Source organism: Tursiops truncatus, chromosome 17 (genome assembly GCF_011762595.2).
Source record: "Tursiops truncatus isolate mTurTru1 chromosome 17, mTurTru1.mat.Y, whole genome shotgun sequence".
NCBI lineage: Eukaryota > Metazoa > Chordata > Mammalia > Artiodactyla > Delphinidae > Tursiops > Tursiops truncatus.
Genome location: NC_047050.1, coordinates 2,388,311 through 2,400,782, shown reverse-complemented (window position 1 = coordinate 2,400,782; position 12,472 = coordinate 2,388,311). Strand labels below are relative to the sequence as shown.

Here is a 12,472-nt window from a genome sequence, read left to right as displayed (position 1 = left end):
TGCTGGCATTCGCGTTTATCCCGCTGAATTGTTATCTCCTGGTCTAGAGTCATCATTCTGGACTGTTGAAATGACCTTAAATCCTGCTTCTGGCATCCTGATCACGAGCTCCTCTTCCCAGCTTTTTAAAATCTTTAAAATGTATTCATATTCCTTCTCTAAAAGAATGATGGGAAAATAACTCCCGTGCATTGAGAACCCGTTGTATGTTCAGCACTTTATGTTTTATCGCGTTAACTCTCACAACGTTTTACTGAAGCACAAGGACGTGAAGTAAGTGACGCAAGTTCAGGAACAGGAGCCAGGCAGCATTCAAACTCCAAAGCCACACTCTCCCCGGGCGGCATTTGCTTCTGATTCTGGTCCGGGGAGAAGCCGAGCTGTGTGTCCCTGGGCTCGAGCCCACCTGCCAGGACCCCCTCTGCCTCTAATAATGGCTCATAAGACCCCATACGTTTGGTTGTTAGTCAGCACCATCCAGGTCTTCCTGTCCTGGCAGCATCGCACAAGAGAGAATGCCCGGGCTTCGGAGCTCAGGCAGGCTCTGCCCCTTCCTTTGGCCCCGGGGCAGGTGATGCGACCCCGTCGGGGGTCACCGTGGCCTCCTTTAACCTCTGTGAAGCTCTGGCCTTTGTGGGAGGAAGGAAGGGTGAAGACACCTGCCCCACAGTGTCCAGCAGCAGCCCTGGAACACAGCAGACCTACATTAAACACTGGGGCATTTCTTACTAAGGACGAAAATCCTGCAACTCTTTGAACCCACTTTTTAAGAATCTTGAATATGGGTAAAAATTCAACGTTATAAATTAAAATCTTATTTTCACTTAGCAAACCACAAACTCAGTGTAAAAGGGCTCAGATTTGTCTCAGTCTCTTATTTTCTGTTTGAACTAAAAGAGTCTGACTTTTTACAGGTATAGAGAGTGATGAAGAAATTAGGCATTTGGATGAAGAAATAAAGGAACTCAATGAGTCCAACCTTAAAATTGAAGCAGATATGATGAAACTCCAGACGCAGGTAAAAAAAAAAAAAAAAAAAAGGAAGAAGGAAGGGAAAAGCAGTGGGGGAAGGGATGGAGGAAAGGAGAAGGCAGGAGAGCAATGAGTTATCTTTAGGTAATCATAATCCTAAATGGAGGGAACACATTGAACTATTAAACCCTATGATAAAAAACAAACTTATCGGACTTCCCTGGTGGCGCAGTGGTTGAGAGTCCTCCTGCCAAAGCAGGGGACACGGGTTCGAGCCCTGGTCCGGGAAGATCCCACATGCCGTGGAGCAACTAAGCCTGTGTGCCACAACTACTGAGCCTGTGCGCCACAACTACTGAGCCCACGTGCCACAACTACTGAGCCCGTGTGCCTAGAGCCCGTGCTCCACAACAAGAGAAGCCCGCGCACCGCAACAAAGAGTAGCCCCCGCTCGCTGCAACTAGAGAAAGCCCGCACGCAGCAACAAAGACCCAACGCAGCAAAAAATAAATAAAATAAATTTTAAGAAAAACATACGGATCTTTTGCAATGAACACACAGAGTGTGTCTCCTGTACACATCCTTGTGAAGGCTTGAATACATGGTTCACGCTGGACGATCACTGGTTTGGCAGCTGTAGCCAAACTGCTCACCTGGGTGAGCCTGGGTGCACCAAAGGCTTTATCAGCAAGTAAGACGATCTTCCTATAATTGCAGAGCCTCTGGAGTATGTGGTGCTTTAGAAAAACCGTCATGAGAAGATATAGGAGGCCTTAGTTTTATTGGAAATTCAAGTAAATCAATGCAACTTTTTAAATTTGATTTTTCTAGAACACCTCTGAATGCGTCAGTCTTTGATAGAAATGGATCTTTTCCCAGATTTTCCTGACATTCTTTATTGAAAACTCAAGCAGTTTCTCAATTCTGCATTCTCCTGGGTCTGCCCCAGCCCCTGATTAAATTTACCCACGAGGGAATTAAAAGTTCAGTCCAGGATTTGTTTTTTGTCTTTTTTTGTTTGTCTGTTTTTTGACCATGCCCCAAGGCTTGCGGGATCTTAGCTCCCCGACCAGAGATCGAACTCAGGCCCCAGCAATGAGAGCACCGAGTCCTAACCACTGGACCACCAGGGAACTCTCGAGTCCAGGATTTTTAAAAACACTCATAATAACTCTATTGCAATAAATCAGAAGGAAAAGAATGAGACAAAGTTAAGTTGAAGTGTCTTTCTCCCTTTTCTCCTTTCCTGAAACGTGAGGTTTGGGCCACTGAGGTTACTGACTCTCAGAAGTCTTCACTCACAGGGGCCTAAAACAGAAGCTTTTAGTCCATCTGAAAAGCAGGTTTCTGCGTGACCAGTGTCATAATCTTCCATTAATAGCAATCTAAGCTACAAAGAGAGCGTCATGCGTGGTTTTCGCAATCATGAGAACTTGTCTTGAGAACATTAGTGAAGAAAGCAAAGGCCTTGCCCTCATGGAGCTTACAGTCTAGAAGGGGAGGTAAACAATAACCAAAAAAATCAGAAGCGATAAACTACATCGCACGAGGGCAGGGCATGGGGAGAAGCAGCCAGGGTTCGATACAGAGAGGAGAGCGGGGCTCAGCCACAGGGAGAAGGAAACATGTGGCCGGACTCGAGGAGCTGAGGCCGTTAGCCAAACAGGAAGGGGGAGGAGTGTTTCCAACAGTAGAACAGCCAGTGCCAAGCCCCTAACCCTTGAGAAGGCCCAGCGTTTTGAGAAATAGCAGAGTGAGTGTGGCTACAGGTCAGTGACCTGGGGGTTGTAGGAGGTGAGGCCCCGGGGACACACAGGGCTTCCCAGGCCCTTTTTAAGACGTTGGTTTTTATTCTGAATGAACGCAGAACCATTACGGGGTTTAGAGCCAAGGGTTAACACGATCATATTTGATCTACGATCTGCCTGACATTTGAAGAGACCCGCGTGGGTAGGTGGGGTGAAGACAGGTCAGCAAGAGATTGGGTGGTGCCCAGCTGGGTGCAGGGCCGCCCCTGAGAAGGGGTCACAGTCACCACGGCGGCTGCCCCTGGGGAGCAGCAGTGCAGGTGGGCACCATCTCCGTCCTGGGCCCTCTGACGGGGGAGCCCAGTGGACATGAAGTGCGAGACAAAGCGCTGTCAGGGACGCCTCCCAGGCCTGGGCAGCGAGCAAGTTGCCATCAGCTGGGAAGGAGGGGGCTGTGTAGGGAGCGGGTTTGGGGAAATAGTGAAGGTTTGCCCTTGCAGTCCGCCTTACAGCCACGTGGAGGTGTGGAACTGCAGGCGTGGGAGAATCTGGGCTGAAGAGCCGCACTTGGGGCTGTGATTCCGGCCCTCAGAGCGAAGGTGGGGGGGCGGGGGCGGGCAGGGCTGCCGCTTTCTGAGGACAGGTGGCCATAGGCCTGATCAGCGCCGGACCCCGCTAAAGCCCCGCCCTTCCAAACCCCGCTTCCCACGTTCCCAAGTTCTTTCCATTTCAGATCACGTCTATGGAGAGCAACTTAAAGACGATAGAGGAGGAAAACAAACTGATAGAACAGAGCAACGAGAGTCTGCTGAAGGACCTGGCGGGCCTGAGTCAAGCCCTCATCTCCAGCCTCGCTGACATCCAACTCCCGCAGATGGTGAGTCTGAGGCCGCGCGGCTCCGTCCCAGGGCTCCCCTTGCTGGCGAGCCGTCACCCAGGGCTGGGGCGGAAAGTCGGCTCCGAGGGGCCGGGCCACCCACGCTTCATCCCTGGGAACGTGATGGATGTTTACGTTGAGCCTATGTCACGACCAAGGGCTTCTGATACCGCAGGAGCCTTTCACAGATGATGAGGGTTTATCTGAAACTAGGTTTATCATGTAAAATGAAAATTGGAGGCCAAAGTTCCCGCTCTCAAAATTTGTTTCCAGATGGGAAGCTTGCTAACGTGGCTTACACAATCTGAGACCCATGCTTTCTTTTTTTTTTTTAACATCTTTATTGGAGTATAATTGCTTTACAATGGTGTGTTAGTTTCTGCTGTATAACAAAGTGAATCAATTATACGTATACATACATCCCCATATCCCCTCCCTCTTGCGTCTCCCTCCCACCCTCCCTATCCCACCACTCTAGGTGGTCACAAAGTACCGAGCTGATCTCCCTGTGCTGTGCAGCTGCTTCCCACTAGCTAGCTATTTTACGTTTGGTCGTGTATATATGCCCATGCCACTCTCTCACTTCGTCCCAGCTTACCCTTCCCCCTCCCCGTGTCCTCAAGTCCATTCTCTACGTCTGCGTCTTTACCTAAGTATGTTCTTCATATATATAAGTACTCCTCATATAGAATAAAAAGCACAAGAGTGAGCAAGGAATCCTATTTCCAAAACCTAACCATATGCTTGAGACATTGCAACAATTTAAAATTCATAGAAGATTGATTTCCTTTACATTTTCATAAATATAATAAACATTTGGAAGAGGGCTGCATTGTTGAATGCTTTCCATTTCCTCAGTACAGGCATGTTTAGAACAAGGTTTCTAAAGCTGCAAGTTTTATTTACAGAGGGTTTGAAAAAGCAGCAATTTAATAAAGAAATAGGATTGGTTTTCCTGAAAGCAAGAAATCTCGCAATTTGTCCAACTTCCCAGCATGGAACCCTCATCTTCACCAATTCCAAATATGTCTCCTGACAATAAGAAAAGAAAACAATATTTTTTTTTAAAAATCAATAATGTAATAAAAAAGAACCCAAAGGAAAATAAATGATTACTTTATGGCCGGTATTAAGGTAATTATTGAATATTATTGTTATATTATTTCTTGTTTTGTTATATTATTTCTTAACATTTCTCTCATACTTCAAATTTGTATTCTGTAATAGTTTTTTCTTCAGTGGCACCATAAAAGTCACAGTTACCGTGCAAGATAAGTTGTACTTTGCATAGTTACATACAAGGCACTCTCGCGGTGATGTGGGGGCGGGTCCCACTAAATGTTCACAATTTATTTCGAGCACTGGTCTCCCATCTTGTGGGGGAGGGATTGGAGGCTCTGAGCCTTACGTAACTTGATGGAGGTTCCAAAGCCTGCACAAGCGAGGTGGCCTTTATCACTCTGCCATCCGGGTCCTCGTCCAGCTGGAAACTCATGACACGGCGAAGGCAGAAATGACAAGGGAACGGAGAGCCGCGTCAGGCACCTGGTGGAGTCAGTGCTCGGCTGGGCACAGTGAAATCAGCTCCACGTTGAGAAAGCCGAGCTCTTCAGCAGCAGCAATCACAGTAATACCCTTTATTCCTTTGCACTGAGACCTTGTACAAGTCCCTTCTTCCACGCCTCTTGTGCAGTAAGTAAGGCACGTTTCCAAAAAGCTGGGAAATGCAGGCCCAAGAAGTGGCGGAGCGGCAGTTCCCCAGCCACTCGTTCCTTCCACTCGTGCAGTTTCCACGCTGCGAGGGGCTGCTCTGTTTGAGCCACCGCGTTAGGGACAGGAGGTGCCCACGCACAAGCAAAGAGCAGGGGGTGAACAGACCGGACTCTGTGAATCCCGTATTCCACCTGGAAAGACAGAGAGAGGGGGAAAGCCTAGCTCGGACCCTCAAGGCGGAGATGGACAAAGGAGTCTGACGATGAAGGAGGACAATTCCCACCAGACAGCTGGTGACACCTTGTCCAGCCTCACAGCCCTGAAACCCCGGCCCAGGGCTGTCAGAGGAAGCTTCTGGACGAGCAAAGCCCTCCTCCTGCCGGGCCCACACCCGCCTTCTGCAGACGAGGTCTCCATGCTGAGCACGTGCACGTGAGGGAGGCCGAGAGCCCCTCTCGGGAGGAGGGTGCAGCTGGGAAGGGCCCAGCCCAGCAGCGAGACCTCCACCTGGTGTGGCTCCAAACTGACCCCAAAACACGGGCAGTCGCGCTCACCCCATTAACCGAGTGAAGAGCGCGCAGCCGCCTGCCTTCCCGCGTCCCTCCCTGATGCCAGAGTCACGGTACCCCCCGTGGACTGGCTCCCCTTTTCCCAGCAGCCTGGGTCACGTGACTGATGCCATGTGTTTTGTCCTCCTTCAGGGGCCCATCAGTGAGCAGAATTTTGAAGCGTACGTCAACACGCTCACAGACATGTACAGCAATCTGGAGCGGGACTATTCCCCAGAATGCAAGGCTCTGCTGGAGAGCATCAAGCAGGCGGTGAAGGGCATCCACGTGTAGGAGCACAGCGCCACGGGCCGCGGACTCTCCACCGGCAGCCGCGTGTACGGATCTGGAGGGCCCCCGGCCGCTAAGGCAGGCAGGCGCCGTACTGCATCTACAATTGCAACATTGCACTAATTTTCCCCCCCCCCAGCTAACGTGAAAAGGAAAGAAAAACTATGATAGACTCTTTGGATGAAAAGCAATGCAGTCAAATATTAGATCTTATTTATTTTCATATGCTTTCCTTTTATTTCTTCATTGCACTCTTTTGGGTTCTTTTTGTACAGTATATGTAAAATAAACGTGACATTTTTATATTTTATTTATTTCTAATCAAAGAGTTTTTTTATCTTTTAATTGCATTTTGAAGTCTGCCATATTTTTACAAGTGTGTTTATTAATTTATTTTCCAATAGACTTTAAATAGAAATGCTCTTCTCAAATCACATACCTTGCTGGGTTTCAAGGAGAAGACAGATAAGAATGAAGGAAATCCTTGTCTACGGACTGCACTGTGGTCCGGCTTGACTTTTATTGCACACTTCTACCCCAACCCCCGTCCCACCTTCACGGGCTTTGTGTTTATAGACAGGCTTAGGTAAGGTGCGCAGGAGGGACAGCAAGATAAAAGGCGCCCACTCGTGGGATGTGCGCCCTCACAGAAGCACAGTAGACTGGAAAACAGCCTGTTCCAAATCTGTTAGCAATAATTAAACATAGCAATCAGCAAAGTATTCGACTTGGCTGTACGGTTTCAATTCATATGAAGTATTTATTTGAAATGGTTTAAAGAAACAAGCTTTTTTAGTGATGCAGGTTTGTCCATTTGTTTTTCAAGTCACACCAGACAGTGGGCAGCTCTGACCCTGAGATGAGAAGTAAGGCTTGATGTGACCAGCCAGGCTTTCCTGCCACACGTTGTCACAATATACAAGGGACGATATTGATGTAGATTTGTCCTTAGCAAATGTAAACGCATCCAAATGGAAAACTGTGTAGATACCATATCCCCTGAAATAACATTTATCTTACTGGGTTGACTGGGAAGAAATGGAAAGTATAATCACACATGCAAAAATGGTACCCAGATCTGAGTCGTTGCCTGAAACGCTGGCGACATTGTCTCAGCCTCCTTAGGCAGCCAGACAGCTTTCAGTTTGACAGAAGTCTTTCTGCAGAACAACAAGTGCTACAAAGCACACGCACTCGCAACCCACAGACAGACACGAAACTGAGCCCACAATCTCGCATTTCTGGGTGGATCAGAGTTTAGTAGTTGCTATAGTGAAGGCAATGTCTATTTCAGGGACTGTAAAGTAGTTAAGCATTGTTTCAAAAGTTTTTTTATATTTATTTTTTTTAAGAAACAGGTATAGACAACCAGCTAAACTGCCTTTTTGCTGTGCACACACCCCGGGTGTGCGACGTGCCTCTGTGTAAATGGGCTTGATTTCTGTGCTGTAATGAAGTGTTTATTTTTCTTAGCCTCCTGGGTGTGTAGACTGAATGCGATGGCGCTCACAGGCTTGATGTTTTCCACTGTTATTACTGTTACTGCACAAACTACAGCACCGTCCACGGTGATTTCACCCCATGACACTGGTCATTGTTCTCTATTAAGTGGGGCTTATCTTTGGTTTGGGGTTCATTTGAACCCTGACTCTTAGTCTAGTGAAAATGAGATGTCTGTTCTTAGGTAGGAACGGTGGGTATTTAAAAATCAACTTTAAAAAAAAAGAGCTACCATGTGTGCTGTCTATTATAAATGGGACACCAAACAAAATTTTCTATTAAAGTTATGTACTTGCAAACATTTTGCTGTACAGTCCTTGATAGATGCACACAGATGAGTTCACTTATTACAAAGACAAAAGTTTAATTTGCTAAATATTTTAACAAGTTTGTTATATATTTTATTTAATTTAAAAGAAACCTCTTACCGACCTATGTATTTATTATTATAATTTACTGTGACTTCAAGTTCGTCGATTTGTGTTTGCGTAGTTTGAACAGGACGTTTCTGTGAAGGATGTTTGTATTTATTTGCCTCCTTTGTACTTGATCTGTTTTGTAATGTGCACTGAATTTTTTTTCCTTTCCACTATGTTAATGATCGATACTGTAAATTGGGTCTTTTGTAAACAACAGAAAGGCAATGATGTACGCGTTTTTTTAATTTGAAGTAGTTTGTACACTGTTTCTTCAAACAATTAATATTTCTTACATCAAAGCAACCAGCTGTGTTCAGTGCTGTACATTTGGTGTATGGTAGGAAATAAAAATTGATAAGAGTTTTGCTGTGGTCTTTCTTGAGCTACTAGAGACGCTTGTGGCCATCCCATGGGAAGCACTGTGCCCTCCCACCAAGGAGCTCAGCGTGGGGAGTGCACAGCTGAGCCTGTGAGTCGCTCTGATGCCCTGGGGTCTGCTAGTCTGCTTGGCTTATTTTTTCACCCCAAGTGGACAGGACTTTTGCCAGTTGGTAGCTGCCCCAGCCTGGGGTTCGGTAAATACACGTGCAAACCAGCAGATGCCTCTGAGATCAGGAAACCTTTGCTTGCGCCAGCAGGAAATTCACCTGCATCTAGTGAGCAGTAAGATAGAGGCCCCACCCTCCTGATGCTGACATCACTTTGGGGGCTGAGGATATCCGTGCATTCCTGTAAGCCCGTTGAACACAGATTCAAGGAAAATAATCAATTGTGGTTTTTTTAATATTTATTTATTTATTTGGTTGTGCCGGGTCTTAGTTGCGGAAGGCGGGCTCCTTAGTTGTGGCTCGCCAGCTCCTTAGTTGCGGCATGCGAACTCTTAGTTGCGGCTTGCATGTGGGATCTAGTTCCCTGACCAGGGATGGAACCTGGGCCCCCTGTATCAGGCGTCTTACCCCCTGCGCCACCAGGGAAGCCCCGGAAAATAATTCTTGACAGCACCTGTTTGGCTTGCATGTTTTTCCCATCTCATGTCGAAGAGAACAGTAAGGGTCCTATGTTCACACGACAGATGTTTTATCAGAAGGCATGTGTGCCAGGCCCACCCCGATGTGGGTTCAGCCTGGTGGGGGAGGGGAAATGAGTGATGGGTACACAGGCTCCCGCGGAAACACTGTGCAGGGTACCACCTGCCTCTGACTTCCTGGGAAAAGGGCTGGTTACAGATGAGCTGGCAAGTCGGGAGAAAGGCATTGCACAGCGCGAACAGCACCTACAGAAGATGACGGTGAGACAGTCATCCACGGAGCAGGTCATTAAAATGTCCAAAAGTTAGTGAGAAGTGAGGCGAAAAGCCCAGGTAGGTAGGAAAGGGAGTCATATTATAAACATCCAAGGTAAAGAACTGTAATTTCCACACGCAGAGCCCAAAATACCAAAGAAAGATCTAAAACCAAAGAATGCCAAGATCCGGTTTCCATTAGAGACAATTTATTCCATCAGTTCAAACAATTACCATTTCCTACCTGAAGGCAACAAAATTGTGCTCAGTGCTGTACCTCTGACACTTGGTAGGAAATAAAAATTGATAATGGGTTTTGCTGTGATCAGTTGCGGGCTGCTGTATGGAAACCCTTGTCACCAGCCCATGAAAGGCCCTAGAGCCTTAGACACAGAAGTAGAGCCTTAGACGCTTCTACTGGAACCACGTTTTGAGTGAAAAGAAGAGGGTAAATGATTCCTTGATTTGCCTCCCTAGAAAAAGTTTTAAAACTTAACTTGCCATGGTGCATAAATATTTTACTAATCTTCTTAAAACTCATGTTTTCTACATCTCTTTCCACACATTACATCCATCGTATTGTGGTCTGGGAATAGTACCCTGCTATTTCCTCTCTTTATTTAGCAGCTAATTACAAAGCAAGCAGATTTAATTGGCTAATCACTGTCTGCACTGTCAGACCCCATCAACGATGCCTGGATGCTTCAGCTCCTGAAATCCTCAAACACGTTTATGTAGTAAATATCATATCAGTGATACTGATGGAGAAACTGCTGCTCAGAAAAGTTAGTAAGCTGCCCAACACCAGAAAACTGGGAAAAGGCACAGCCAGATTGAACACTTTCCACTGGTTTTAAGATCTAACCCATGGGGACCTGTCTACTCACCTGTTAGAGGCCGTCTCACCTGCAAGAAAGAAAACAAGAATTAGTCAAGGTTAAGATATCTGTTATGGGAAGGAAATCCAAAAAAGAGGGGATATATGTATACATATAGCTAATTCACTTTGCTGTGCAGTAGAAACTAACACAACATTGTAAAGCAAATATACTCCAATAAAAATTTAAAAAAAAAGATATCTGTTGATCCTCACTCATTTCTATTAGGTCTAAAACTAAGAATGGAATTTTAGGGCCAGCTATAGTAAATACTGCTATGCAGTTTCCAATATTGAATGTAAAAAAACAAACAAACAAACAAAGATTTTTGTTGGGCCCAGACACATGGAATATCCCTAAATCTTGATGTGACCTCCTGGTGTCCTGAGCTCCTGAATCTCTTAGCTTCCCAGACACAACACAACGGAGTGTTCCCACCAGCATCGTGAGACCTGGAGAGTGAAGAATTTGCCTGACACCCCAGAGATAAGTCCAAGGTCAACCCGGTTCTGACCCCCCGAGAAGCTCCTGCCCCTTCTGCAGGCCACCAGCACCGTCTAGCCAACCCCCAACTCCCCGGCCAACATCCCAACCTGCCTCAGATTACAGCCCGCGGGCAGGAGGGGCCAGTTCAATCACCAGTCCGGATAAAGTTGTTCAAAGAAGCATCACTTTCACATTTTAGCCACATTGTTACCATGTGCTTTTCTTGTACCGGCACATCATGCAAATGTGACACCCTAATCATCGATTTGACGAACTGGGATTGAAAATCTTGATACGGGTCATTGCTGCCCCCAAAATAAGGAAAATAGAAAGAACTCATTTTTTGTTGTTGTTTTTAAGGCGAAACAACATGATTATCGTGTTCGGTCATAAGCTGCTTTGTGTATGCCTGACAGCGTTGCATTGGCCTCCGACAAGTAGAAGGACACTTTGTACCGACCTTTACCAGTTACTAAATATGCAAAGACATAAGGAGAATGTAAATTTCCTGCTCTTAAGAAACAGCTGCTGTGTCAGAGTTTCCCCCTCAGATATGTATTTGTCACATATAAATGCAGTCATTTTCCTTCTGCGACTGATTACCTAATTCAGTTTGGAATGAGATCCGGGACTGGGGGAAAGGGGTAGATGTGGTAGATGTTTTGAAGTAAGAATGGCACTCCGGGGACAGGACACTAACAATGCTTTTAAAGGATCAAACTTCTAGCCACTGGAAATCATTGTGAACATTCCTCCCCAAGACTAGAGTCCTTGAATTCCAACAATAAGGCCCAAGACCCAGAGGACCAGCGGCTTCCACGCCCACCACTGGCTGTGCTGGGCTCTGACACACCTGGACCACCGGTGTCTCCCTGACATGCCTTTGCCACTCAGGGAAATCCTTGCCCGGGACGGAAAAGTTTAAATATCTTCAGTACTTGTTCAGCAGCTTCTCAACAATACACGTATCCGATCGGGAAGGACTCAGCGTGCTCTCGCTGGAGACACCCTTCCAGGACAACAGACGCCCCGAAATGACCGTTAACTCTTGGAGATGCTCTCTGCTGGGAGTATCTCTTCCAAACCTGCACGTGGGGAAAACCCCCAGGGGCCAATCCCACCCTCCCAGGCAGAGCCCTCCTCAAACCACGCAGCACCTTCCTCAGGGGACTGCCAGGGTTACATTAACCACGCTTTGTGCTGTCTGTGGGTGCAGCACTGGACAGACCCAAGGAGTTCCTGCGTCGCCACGAGTTACACCTACAGCTCCCGTCTTTCCGTGAGTGGATAAATCGGTGGCTCGATTAGACTCATCACAAATCTGAAAGCTTAACTCCGAGCCTTGCCAACAACCCTCTTGGGCGCTTCTGTGAACACAGAGGAAAACCAAATGCTTCTGCTCTCCCCACATGCCCTTTGTCTCCAGAGAATCACCTGGGTCCATGGCAAAAACGTAAATAATGAGCAGAAGCAGGGGAGGGAGAAGGGAAGGATGGAGGAGAGGAAGAGAGAAGAAAAAGGATAGAAAATGAGCCATCCCTCGTATCATATGGTTTTTTAAAAGTAAATGAAAAGGGCTTCCCTGGTGGCGCAGCGGTTGAGAGTCCGCCTGCCGATGCAGGGGACACGGGTTCGTGCCCCGGTCCGGGAAGATCCCGCATGCCGCGGAGCGGCTGGGCCCGTGAGCCATGGCCACTGAGCCTGCGCGTCCGGAGCCTGTGCTCCACAACGGGAGAGGCCAAAACAGTGAGAGGCCCG

At 47.1% G+C, this 12,472-nt stretch overlaps 1 protein-coding gene across 1 annotated transcript in view; it reads left to right on the top strand.

Moving 5' to 3' along the window:
* The window catches only part of ST18 (ST18 C2H2C-type zinc finger transcription factor), a 64,687-nt gene extending 58,535 nt beyond the window's left edge, over nt 1–6,152 (top strand). Inside the window, exons 17-19 of the mRNA XM_033843267.1 lie at nt 915–1,018; nt 3,454–3,597; nt 6,012–6,152. Coding sequence (XP_033699158.1) covers nt 915–1,018; nt 3,454–3,597; nt 6,012–6,152 — 389 coding nt within the window. The remainder of the gene's footprint in view (nt 1–914; nt 1,019–3,453; nt 3,598–6,011) is intronic.
* Nucleotides 6,153–12,472: the final 6,320 nt, after the last annotated feature.